The sequence below is a fragment of the Prinia subflava genome, chromosome 3, assembly GCF_021018805.1.
Source record: "Prinia subflava isolate CZ2003 ecotype Zambia chromosome 3, Cam_Psub_1.2, whole genome shotgun sequence".
NCBI lineage: Eukaryota > Metazoa > Chordata > Aves > Passeriformes > Cisticolidae > Prinia > Prinia subflava.
The window spans coordinates 94,728,334-94,739,922 of NC_086249.1; the positions used below are offsets into that span (position 1 = coordinate 94,728,334).

Below are 11,589 nucleotides of genomic sequence, written 5' to 3' on the forward strand. Positions count from 1 at the left end.
GGCCGGCAGCCGTGCCTTAGCACACCTCTTTCCCCGTGCTGTTGCCGGGGAGGATGTTGAGCTGGGTGAGCTGGGCGGCGTGTTCCTTGGCCTTCAGCCGCAGGGCGGCGATGCTGGATGCCCGCCGGTCGGCGGCGGCACTGGCCGGGTCCCCCAGCCCCGCCGAGCCTACCGCGCCCTCGGCGGCCGGCGCCGGCTGCCGCAGCAGGGCCGCGGCGCTGGAGGCGCTGCCCAGGGGGGACATGGTGGAAAAGAGCCTGCAAGGGAAGCAGAGACGGCCGTCACCGCCGCGCCGGGCACCCCGGCCCCGCACGCCTCCTTCCCGCCCAGCTCGGACGCGAGGGGACAGAGGCCCGCGGGAAATACCCGACGTCGGGCGGGCAAAAGAGTTTTTTTTGAGAAAAAAAAAAAAAGGGAGCAAAAATCGCTGAGCCTGGTTCTCCCCGACTTGCCACAGTCGGGGCGGCAGTGGCCGGGGGCTGCACCGGCGGAGGAGAGGATGCACGGGGGATCGCCCCGGTGCTGGGCAGGCAGCGCTGCCTCCCCCGTTACCCGCACCTGTCCGCCCTCCGCCTGCCCCGGCAGCGCTGCCCGCGCCTCGCCCGCGCCCCCTCGGCCCGCAGGAGCTGGGCGGACCGCGGCTCCCGCGGGCGCTCGTCCCGACGCGAACCTGTGGAAGCTCAGCTCCACTCATGCCCGCGGCTAAAAATCTGTCCGTGATGCTCTCCCCGCGGGGGCCGATTACCAGCGACCCCCGCCCCGAGCAAGGCAGGGGCCACGCGTGCCCGTGGGGGAGCGCACTCCGGGGTTTCGTTTCTCCGCGGGCCGGTCCCTCGGGGCCCTGCCCCGGCCCTGCCCCGCGGGCCCGCCCGGGGCCCGGCCGCCCCCACGGGGAACCTGAGGCCGTGCGGGGGAGCCGTCCCCGCCCAATGAGCGGCCGCGGCGGAAGCACGTGACCCTCGCGGCGCCCAATCGGCGCGGGCCGCGGGGCGCTCCAAGTTCGAACGGCGGGGCGGCCGCGCGCGGCGGGCCCCGCGTGGGGCCGCCATCCCCCCGGTGCGGCGCGGCGGGCGGGCGGTACCTGCCGAAGGCGGGGCTGATGAAGGCGGGGTGCCGGAACACGGCCGCGCCCAGGAAGGTGCCGAGGCCGAGCGGGGTCCCGCCGGGGGGCAGCGCCGCGGAGCCGGGGGGCGGCGGCGGCAGGCTGGGGAAGGCGGCGGCCGCGGCGGCGGCGGCGGTCCAGGCGGAGTCTAGAGCTGGGTGATGAGGAGGGAAAGGACTAGCATCAAGGTATGGACTGAGGGGGTGAGTTGCTGACAGGGGACCAGGGAAAGGCAAACCTGGGGGGTGTGTCTGAGCCCCAGCCTTTTCCCTCTTCCGCCACTTAGCCCTACGGTTCTGGAACCATACCTGAAAGCCAAAAGAAAAACCGGTTTTAATATGCCTGCCCGCGCCCTCGGAGCGGCGAGCCCCTCAGGAGCCCCGCACCGGCCCGACGGCGACGCTCCTCCGCCGCCCCCGGGCGGGATCACCCCGAACGGCGCCGGCCCGGGGGGCCACGCGTGTCGGTGCCGCGCTGAGCCCCGGCTGTGCCGGCCCACGCCGGGGCCGACACGCGGCTTTCGGTGACTCCCCGGCCCGGGCCGGGCTCCCGGCGGGCGCAGCACCCCCGCACTCCTCTGTGGCGGGGCGGCGGTGCGGGCACGGAGCGGAGCGGGAGGCGGCTCCCGCTGTGCCGGAGCAGCGGCAATACCATTTCCCAGGGGGACTATGCGGGAAGTATTCCGCACTCACACCCACACCGCGACTTTTTTTTTTTTTTTCGTTAAAGGGCATATTTACAAATTATATCGTTTAGGGATCGTAGCCTTTTTCCCTTCAGATTTAAAAAGAGGAAAAAAAGTCTTAATTTCACTGACGTCTGAAACGAATAAATAATTTCAGAGGCAACCAAAGCAGCAAATACAGATTTCACGCTGCCCTTTTAAGATCTATTTTATAAAAGTTAGTTAGGATGCCATGGCATTGCCATCCTTTCTCTCTTTTATCTCTCCCACAAAGCAAAAATCGTGAAATAAAGCTGCTTAAAGCAGGGGAGAGGGAGAGGAAAATAAACCGCATTTCAAAGGGAAATAAAATATTCCCGTAATAACCAAGTGTCGGGCCATCACACGCACCTACAGACAGAGACTTTGAGAGACAGGCGTTTGTAAATCTTTTGGGGCAGGTGTGGGCAGAGTTTTTCCCGTTATGCTCGGCTTTGTAAGCTCAGTATGAGACCCTTCTTTCCGGGAAGACAGAAAGGCAGCAGCGCTTCGAGTCTCTCCATACAGTGGTTCAGTGGGAATTGATCTCCACGCACGCCTATCTGGGTACCCACGACGAAGAGGCATTGTGTTCGTGCAGAAGGCAACAGCCTGGCACGGAGGGAGCGTCTCTCCTCGCTAAAACTCAATTAGCAAGCTGTCCTCGCTACAATTCCCCCTTATTGAATTAATAAGTCTGAGTACACCCAAAGGTAAACGAAGGGACTCTCATAATTCATATTCACTTAATTACATCTTCTGCCATGAATAGAGGAGAAAGAAAGGGGGTGTCTTTCTGTTAAAAAAAGTTATTTAACTTTCCCACGACTTGTTCCCCTGAGCTGAAAATACTGATTTGCTGTCACATCTCTGTTTGACAATGGAGAAATGTGTCAACAGAAAGGAGGGGACAAATCTCATCATTAGCCCCTCTAATGCAAGAAGCTGTTGTGTATTAAATGAGCCATATGGAATTTATTATGCTTTATCAGCGCCCGATTTTAACTGTAAAGTGATTTGCTCAGCTTCAAACCTAGAGACATCTGTTTTCTGTTGGCAATCAGGGCATCCCAATGTTTATCGTCTCTTTGGTTATGAGACCCGGGTTGGGAAATGCACTCTGGTATGGGGCTGCAAACACCTTTAATAGCATTGCACTCACTCACTATTAGATCAATGCAGGCTTATTGCTATCAAAAATGGGAAATCAAATAGCATTAGCCAGCTCCTTGTGCAGGCGGAGAGGAAATCAAACAACATTTCGCCTTCAAATGGCCCTGTTTGTTCTAGCACTAAGTGGGCTTTTATGAAGCCCGATTGGAGATTTGATGGCAGCCAAATACCCGACCTGCGGCCGAGCGAGTTTCTAACAAGCGAACCGGGAGCCCTGAGTTTTAATCACACGGGGATTCGCCAGCCGATGGCTCGGCCCTGGCGGGGCCGGGGGTGCCTCGGAGGAGGGCCGGGCCACCCTTCCCCTGGGCGCCGCCGAGGGATGCGCCGGTCCCGGTCCCGCCGCTGGCACTCACCTGCACTCGGGCTTCTGTCAGATCGAGCCTCATAGCCAGCTCCTCCCTGGGGGAGACACAGACGCTGCCGTCAGCCCGGGGCACCGCGAGTCGCCCGCGCCCCGAATCCCGGTGTCCGAGGCGAGCGGGGCCGGGCCGCGGGCGGACACCGCCTGTCGCCGCCCTCGGCCCGGCTCCGGGCCGCCGAGCTGGGCGCCTCCCGGCACTCCCGGGTTTTGGCATCCTCTCCCCGCCGCTCCCCAAATTCGGCCGGTTCTAGCCGCAGCTGCCGTGTAGGGACGGCAGCCGGGAAGCTCCACACGGAGGTTCACATTTCCACAATTAAGGCAAATCGGAAAACACTAAAGCACTGGAAAATGGCTCATCAGCTACGTGTCCCAGAGAGGAGCATTCCCAGCGTAACTGGGATCTTGCCGCGGCCGGAGCTCCGCGCCTTCAGGGCGTGAAAAGCCCTGGAGCAAAACCCAAAGCCGTAAAAAAACACCAACGAAAAAAAGTGCGCTATGTCCATAGACAGCCCGGGCAGGCGCTCCCGGGGCCGGGGCCAGGCGGCGCCCCGAGGTGAGCCCCGCGGGCGACGCGCGGCTCCGAGGTCCAGGGAAAAAAAAGCCCCCGTGAAACACTCCTGGTTCCAACGCCGCCCCCGACCGCCCATCTCCAGGGCAAAACAAACGAGAAACCGAGAGGGTCTCCGTGATCTAAAAGTACGACTCTGGGGACTCGATCCCCCTCTGGCCTTAAGGCAGGAGGGGGGAGCTGCAATTTTCGATGAGCGCGAGGAGAGGTTCTGCCTCTCTCCCTGCCTGCGCCTCCCGCAGGGGAGCCGCTGGCCAGAGCTGTCACCACCGAGCTCCTGTTTTCAACGGGAAAATGCCCCCGAAAGTGCGGACAGAGCCGGGCTAGGTCCCGCCGGGCTCCTTGGGGGCAACTCCGGCCACCGAGAGGCCCCGACGTGCCGGGCCGGTATTTTTAGGCAGCGGCGCTTTGATCTGTGCTGCTGCCGGGGCTTCCCCGGGCCGGGCTCCAGCCCACGAGCAGCGCGTAACCGATCCCGGCGCGGCCGCGGTGACAGGAGGGGCGGGCAGCGGTAAAAATAACCCCCGGAGGCGGCCTTGAGGCGGGCCTGCCCGGGCTCTGCCGGCCCTGGGTCCCCCCTGAGCCCGGCCCTGTTCCCCGTCCCCTGCCAGCCCGGGGGTGCCCGAGGCAGGATTCACCGCCGGGGGCGGCTTAGAGGCGGGGTGCAGCACACCGCGGCCCCGTCCCGTCCCCCCGGGGTTCGCTCACTCCGCGCTCGGCCGGGGCCCCGGCGCCGGTACCTGGTGAAGACGTCGGGGTAGTGGGTTTTCTGGAAGGCCCTCTCCAGCTCCTCCAGCTGGTAGCTAGTGAAGGTGGTACGATAGCGGCGCTGCTTCCTCTTGAGCAGCCCCTCCTCGGAATCGCTGCCGGCCGAGAGGCAGACGCTCTCCTCGCCGTCCTTGCCCTCCCCGTCCTCGGGGTGCAGCAGCAGCTCCTCCTTGGGGGACAGTTCCCCGCCCTCCGCTCCGGGGGCCGCGGTGGCGCCCCGGCGGGCATCCTTCAGCAGCCCCCCGCCGTCCTCGCCCAGCAGCTCCTCCTCCTCGTCGTCCTCCAGCTCCTCTTCCTCCTCGTCCTCCTCCTCCTCCAGCATCTCTTCATCCTCTTCCTCCTCTTCCTCCTCCGCGGCCGGCGCGGCAGGGCCCGGCCGTTCCTCGACGTGCGCGGCGGGGCTGCCCAGCTCGTCCCGGGCGGGCGGCGGCGCCACGAAGGGCGCGTTTTCACGGTAGCTTTTGCTGCGGCTGATGCTGACCTGGGGCGCCTGGCTGATCTTCAGCGTGTCCCACGGGGCGGCGGCGGGCACGGGGCCCGCGCCCCCCTCCGGTCGCCCCTCAGGCCGGTCCCCCCGCGGCCCCGCCGCCCGCGGCGGCAGCAGCCGGCCCCCGCCCGGCCCGTAGAGCCGGCGCAGTTTGGGGGGAAGGTGCAGCTCGGCCGGCTCGAAGGGGGGACTGCCCTTAGGGGACCCTGAGCCGTGAAAGTGGCGTAGACGGCCGCAGCGGTCGGACGGAGCGGGCAGGCGTGGCGGGGAGAAGGGTGTGAAGGAAAGAAAGAAACGAAGAGAGAAGGAGAGACACGGTCAGTAGGATCTGCGCAAACAGAGCCCAGGGCAAGAGCCCAGACCCTCAGCCATCCTTCGTGCACCATTTTCTACCCCCTACCCGTCCCTCACGCCGGCCCCGCCGCTGCTCCTAGATGGGCAAAAATTTCTCCCGGCCGCTCAGCCCGGCCCAGCGGCCCGCTAAGGGCCGGGACAGACTGCGGGGGCTCTGGCAGCTCCCGGCCTGCGCCGGTACGTCTCCGACAGCGGCCATCCCACATGGCGGGGCAGCGCTGGTCCCCCTGCACCCGCCCGGCTGCTCGGGATTCTTCCGCTGGCTTTTTTGTTTCTCTCTCTTTTTTTTTTCTTTTTTTTTTTTTTTTTTCCTTCTATAATCTTCTCCCCCCCCTCTTCCGCCAAGTCTGGTTTTGGTTTTGGAGGAAAGAATCCCGCCCGCCAGTGTACGCCGGGAAAACGGGGAGCGAGGCCGCCCATGGGGAGCTGCCCATCCGGGGTCCCCGTGGCTCCGGAGGGGGTTGCTCTCAACTTGGGGCCGGGGGCGGCGGCTGCCGGCCACCCGTTGTCACCGCCCTGGCTGCTGCGGGGCGCAGCCCCAGCTCGCTTGTCGAAACCCGTTACAGGTTTAATGCGAACGGGCGAGACTTTCCCCCCACACGGATCACATCTCGCACCGATTTATTCGGTTAAAAAATTACACCTATATCGAAAGCAAGAGCAGCCTAAAGCGCCGGTAACCCAACGGCGAGGGACAGAATTGTGACGAATTCCGGGCACGGCTCCGGCCGCGCTTCCTGGCAGCACAGCAGCCGCTAACGAGCACGGTAACGGGATAACGGGAATAGCGCCCGGCCGTGCGGTGCGGGCGGGCAGCGGGGCCGGGGCCGAGCCGCAGGCAGGGCAGAGAACGGGGGGACACACACCCGGGCCTGCCCGACGCCACGGGAAAGGGACAGGACGAGCGGGATGGGACGGCGGGGCTTACCTTGCGCGGCCTTGTCGGTGTCGGGGCGGGCGGCGATGGCGGGCAGGGTGGGCGCGGTACCGAGCAGCCGCACCTTGCAAGGGCTCCGCCGGCCCAGGATGCTGTCGATGCAGTAGGAGGACAGCAAAGTTGGCGATTTACTTTTGCACTCGGGGCGCTCGGCGCAGCTCTCCTCCGGGTAGGGGCCGCTCATGGCGGCGGCAGCGGGGCCGAGCCGTGGGGCCGGGGCGGGAGCGGCGGCGCGGACGCCCCCGCGGCGCTGCCCGGTGCCGCCGGGACGCCCGTCACGGGGGGAGTGAGCGGCGGCCGCGGCGCTCTTGAGTCCCCTCGGCTCCACGTGCGGGCAGCCGCCCCCTGATTGGCTCCCGCCGGAGGCCGGGCGGCCGCTGACAGACGGCGCCCGGCAAAGCCCGGCTCGGACCGCCCCGGATCGGCGCCCGCCCCGAGTCGCCGCGCTGCCCCCCGCCCCGCCCCTCCCGCCGCGCTCCGCCCCCGCCCCGTGGGGGTGGCGGCCGGCCGGGAACGCTCGGGGGAACCGTCGGGGGCGTCCGGGATGGGCGGCGGCGGAGTTCCCGCGGCACGCCTTGCCCCGTCCCCGCTCCCCCGCCCCGACGGCGGCCCGCTCCCCCCCGCCCCTTCCCTAGCCCCCGGCGATGCCCGGGCGGGATGGCGTGGGCGGCGCCGGGGGATCCGCGCCGTGTTTTCCCGCGGGCAGCTCTGCCCGCCCGCCCGGCGCGGCGCTGCGCGGGGCCGCGCTCGCCGCCGGTGTTTGAAATGCCGCGGCCGCGCTCGGGGCTCTCCGTGACAACTCCTGCGAGCGCCTGCAGCGGCCACCCGGGAGCCGGGGAGAGCTGCCCGGGACAGGGCAAGGCGCGCAGCCCGGTGCGGGGCTGTCCGGCAGCCCTCTCCCTGTCCTGACAGCCTCCGCCTTTCTCCGCACACGTATCTCCCCTCCGCCGGCGCTTTCCATGCAGCTTCGGGGCCGGAAGACCTCTGGCGGTTTTTTATGCTCCCTCCTTTCCCTTCCCAGTTGGGCGGTCACAAGTTCAGGCGCCCTGTCTGGTCAGTTTGGGCTCAATTTTGATGGGCACGGTACAGCTGCCTGTCCCCGCTCCTGATCCCGGACCCCCGGAGGCACAAACACGTCGGAGAAACTGCTCACGGTCCCCACAAATAACCCATCCTCTCGTTCGGGTGATGCCCAGCCCCGAGCATCGAAGTGGACACTGCCCCATTTTCTCTGCTCATGCCACAATTCCCGTGCGGAACTAAGGTCTCCTAATTAACCACAGATAATTAAGAGAAAATATAATAAATGCGTGCGTGTGTCCGTGCTGGCGTTGGTTCAGCGCCGCTTTGGCTGTGTCCACGCCCGTGTGTGCGCACACTCACACGCTTCCAAGCCCTAAAGGTGCGTGTACGGGACAGGCGTGATACCGAGGGTCGTCCCCTCCCTGGGAGCGAGGCCCCTCAGGGCTCGTACCCCTCATTCATTCCTCCTCGTTTCCCCCGGATCCGCAGGCCGGGGCGATGCCAGCGGGAAGCGCCCCGACGTGCGCGGCCGGCGGGCCCCGCGACCCACGGCGGGGCGGCCCCAGCCCGGCCCGGCCCGGCCCTGCAGGGTGCTCCTCCTGGGGCCGGTACGCAGAGCTGCCGTGTGCCGTCGGTCTCAGCTCTGGGGAGCTGTTCCCACCCCCAGCACCAGTGGCAATTAGTTAACTCAGTAACTAAAAAAGGTCCACTCCAAATCCCAAACCAACCAACAAACAAACAAGAAGCCAGGGAGACCCAGGGATCCCCTTGGCGAAGCTCGGCGAGCAGAGGGGCTGCCGCCTCTTGCCTTCGCCCTGGCCGTGCCGGGTGGCTCCACCGGGACTTTCCCACCGGGCTCGCTGCCGAGGCTCGCCCGGGAGAAGCTGCGCGGAGCCGCGGGTAGGGCCGGGCCGGGAGCGGCGCTCCGGCAGCCGGGGAGGCCGGCCCGCAGCTGCCTTCCCTGCGCTGTCCTGCCGTGCGCCGGCCCGGCCAGCGCGGGCGAGCCGCGACACCGCGAGTGGCCGAGCAGGGACGGGCAGGGCTGCCGCGCTGCCTCCCGAGGGGGGACCCGCACCCGCCGCGGCACAGGCGACAGCCGGAGGGCACCGAGGACCTTCGGCGAGGCATCTGCGGGGACCTGCGCAGCGCCGAGACCCTCCGGTGGCTGCCGGCGGTGCGAACCGGGGCCGCGGCGGGAGGGAGCTCCAGGCTAACGGGGACGGGCGGAGCGCAGGGAGCCCTGCTGAGGCCTTCCCGCAGCCTGCAGCTTGTTTTCACTCCTTTCCCGCCCCGGTCCCTCGCCCCCCTGTGCCAGGGCCTGGCCGGGGGGCCTCCCCTGCCCCGCTTTCCGGCGCCCCGGCAGGCCCTGCCGGAGGAAGCGCGGCTCCGGCCGGCCCAGGGCGCGGGGCGGACCCGCAGTGCTCCCTTTCGCAGGGAAAAATGCTTTGCCATGCGAGCTCGCCTCTGCCAAGTCACTTTGTTGCTTTATTTATTTTTTTAAACAAACTTTTAGTCATTTATGGTCTCTCCCTCGCCTTCTTTTCTTCCCTTCCCCCTGCAACCTGCTAATTTAACACTGGAGCGCGTTATGGCAGTGTTACAGGGAGAGAACGAGAGAGAGAAAACAACAATACTGCAATGATCCAAATGAGAGAGTAGAATTATAGCAATTATAGTTCTGCTCGGAGAAGAAAACCTTGCTGAGCTCAGCCAAACAAACTGATACCTTGTACGGATAACAAGCCCGGGGACTGACAGCCGGTGCTGAGAGAGGCAGGAGGGCACAAACGGAAATATTTGCCTCTTTTCACTCCAGCCAGCCTACATTAACACCCTCGGCTGCCGCTGCCAGAACAATATCTGCTCCGGCTCCTCGCACCCGGGGCCTCTGCGATGAGTTTCTCCCCAGGGACCGGCCTCCGCACCTACCCGCGCCCGGCTCCGCTCGGCCCTGCCGGGAAGGAGCGCTCGGAGCGCTGCCGGTGCCGGGACCGGCGCTGCCGCCACCCGCCCTCTCTGCAAACCACGCGTTCCCACCGCAAGGGCGAGGGCGGTGCACCCCGGCGGCACTGCCCCGGGACCCTGCGGCCCGGCCCGGGCTGCCCCTCGCCCTCTCCCCTCGAAGCGCGGAGCGGACCCGCAGCTCTCCGCGCCGCTCCGCCCGGCCGCGCAGCGGGACAGGGGCACCGCGGGAGCACCGCCCGACGGCCGCCCGGGCTGGCCGCAGCACCGGCACACAGCCTCCTCCCGGACCTGCCCGGGCGGCCCGGAACGGCGTTTGCAATGCGGTTTGAGGCTGTTCCTGGTTTTCCCTGTTCATCTTCCTCTGGCGTTACACAGAGCCCCCTCGTTGGGACCGCTCTCCCCCGAACCCATCCTTGCGAGGGGACGTGGCTACAAAATGGCAGTTCGCTGTCAGGCTTGGGGAAAGGTGTTTGATCTTAGGGCGGAGACAGGGCTAAGCTCTGTTTCAGACGTGGTTGTGTTTGGAAATGTGCAGGATCGGTTCAAGATTAGGTGAGAAATTATGTTCACCTCGCAGCGAATAGCGTCTGCCCCGGGCGGGGGGGGATTTCCCTCACTACGGCGGCCACCGGCGACGCAAGGTTGTGACCCATGGACCGAGCACACGGCAGTCCGTGAGTCCTGTCCCCGGCGCATCCCTCGCCCCTCGGTACGAGCTGCTGAAGTCGGGAACCCCTCCGGTGGGTTCCCGCTCCCTGCCAGCCCTGCGCAAGGGTGGAGCCGCAGCGGCGGACGCAGCCCATCCCCAGGCTTTTACACAAGCTGGATGTTGTTTATTTTTTACTCTCTTTGCAATGGAGAAGAAAACGATAGCAACTGCATAAAATCCGGATTTATCACTATCTACTATAGATATCAAATTTGATTTATCACTGTCTACTTTATGCGAAAAAAAAAGGAGGCTTGTGTAGAAGCTGTCTGTAGGGAGGTACAGAGATTGTATTTCCTCTGCCTGCCGTCTCAGCTCTGCGCTGTGGTTTCCTCCCCGTTCCTCGACGTGCCTGGCCCCGTGCTGCCCCTGGCTCGGGCTGTGGGAGCCACAGCTCCTGGGTAACCCAGGGTCAGCCGCAGAGAACGCCGGAGTCCGGAGCGCCCCACACGCCAGCGTGCAGGAGAGTGAAACACAGGAGACCATTGGTCTTCAGGAGATGTGATTGAGTCTCATTCCTCCCCCCAGCACAGCCCCCTCTCTCCCCCACCGCCAAATGTACAGGGCTGTGGTCCTGTGAACAAAAGCAGTACAGCTGGGCATTAGGGAAGGCAGGATTCCTTGAAATGTGTGATGCCATTTAGATGTCATGAACAGGCACATGATGCCCCTTGTGAGCCTCACAGTATTTTATCTCAATCCATATTCACGATATATTTTTCAGCTTTATGCAGAGTACTGTTCTGAAACCTTTTCTAGGCACACCTTTGACTCTGCACAGTTCAGCCCTGAGATATGGAGATGGGTGGTTGCCCTTGATTGCAACCACCAGAACTACTCCATTCTTCTGCTAGAGTCGTGTGAAACACTTTAAAAATTTGGCTAATACCCTACAGACAGTCATGCAGGATCTCAGAAGAGCTGCACATCCCCTGTAGCCACAATCACAGCTGGGAGAGAACCAACACCTCTCTGTGTCTCCTGGGGCTTTGACAAGTCACTGGTCACCTGAATACACCTCGGGGTTCAATGGCTTAACAACCTTCTCATTTCAGGTAAGATAACTATTATCCCATCACTGCAGATTGACAATTTAAACATTGGGTAATCCCTACCCAGCAGCTATCATTAGGGCACTGCACCAAAATCTCTTTGCAGAATGATGTTGGACTTCAGCACATTTGAATTCACATCCAAGAGAAAAACTCATTTTGCAAGTATTGCTTTTTTTGGACTCACATCACCATTTTCACCAGTTTTCAGCCTATTTCCCCGGACGTGAGGCTGCAGCACCTGCCCACGGGCTGAGCTGGGGGAGCCCTGTGTACCAGGTGTCAGTGCAGGTCACAGTTAGCTGGACTGTCTGGTGAGTTGCAGTGCAGCTCTTTTCTGCCTCTGAAAGCAGCTCCAGCTTTTGTCACTCACTTGGGTTTCAG

The 11,589-nt window shown here is 64.2% G+C and overlaps 1 protein-coding gene across 1 annotated transcript; it reads right to left on the reverse strand.

The window, feature by feature from the left end:
- Positions 1-6,860, reverse strand: ARX (aristaless related homeobox). Its single transcript, XM_063393574.1, has 5 exons — positions 6,448-6,860; positions 4,651-5,371; positions 3,335-3,380; positions 1,082-1,410; positions 1-257 (listed from the first exon to the last, which is right to left on the reverse strand). The coding sequence occupies exons 1-5, from the start codon at positions 6,638-6,640 to the stop codon at positions 17-19; spliced, it is 1,530 nt and encodes a 509-aa protein (XP_063249644.1). The 5' UTR covers positions 6,641-6,860; the 3' UTR covers positions 1-16.
- Positions 6,861-11,589: the final 4,729 nt, after the last annotated feature.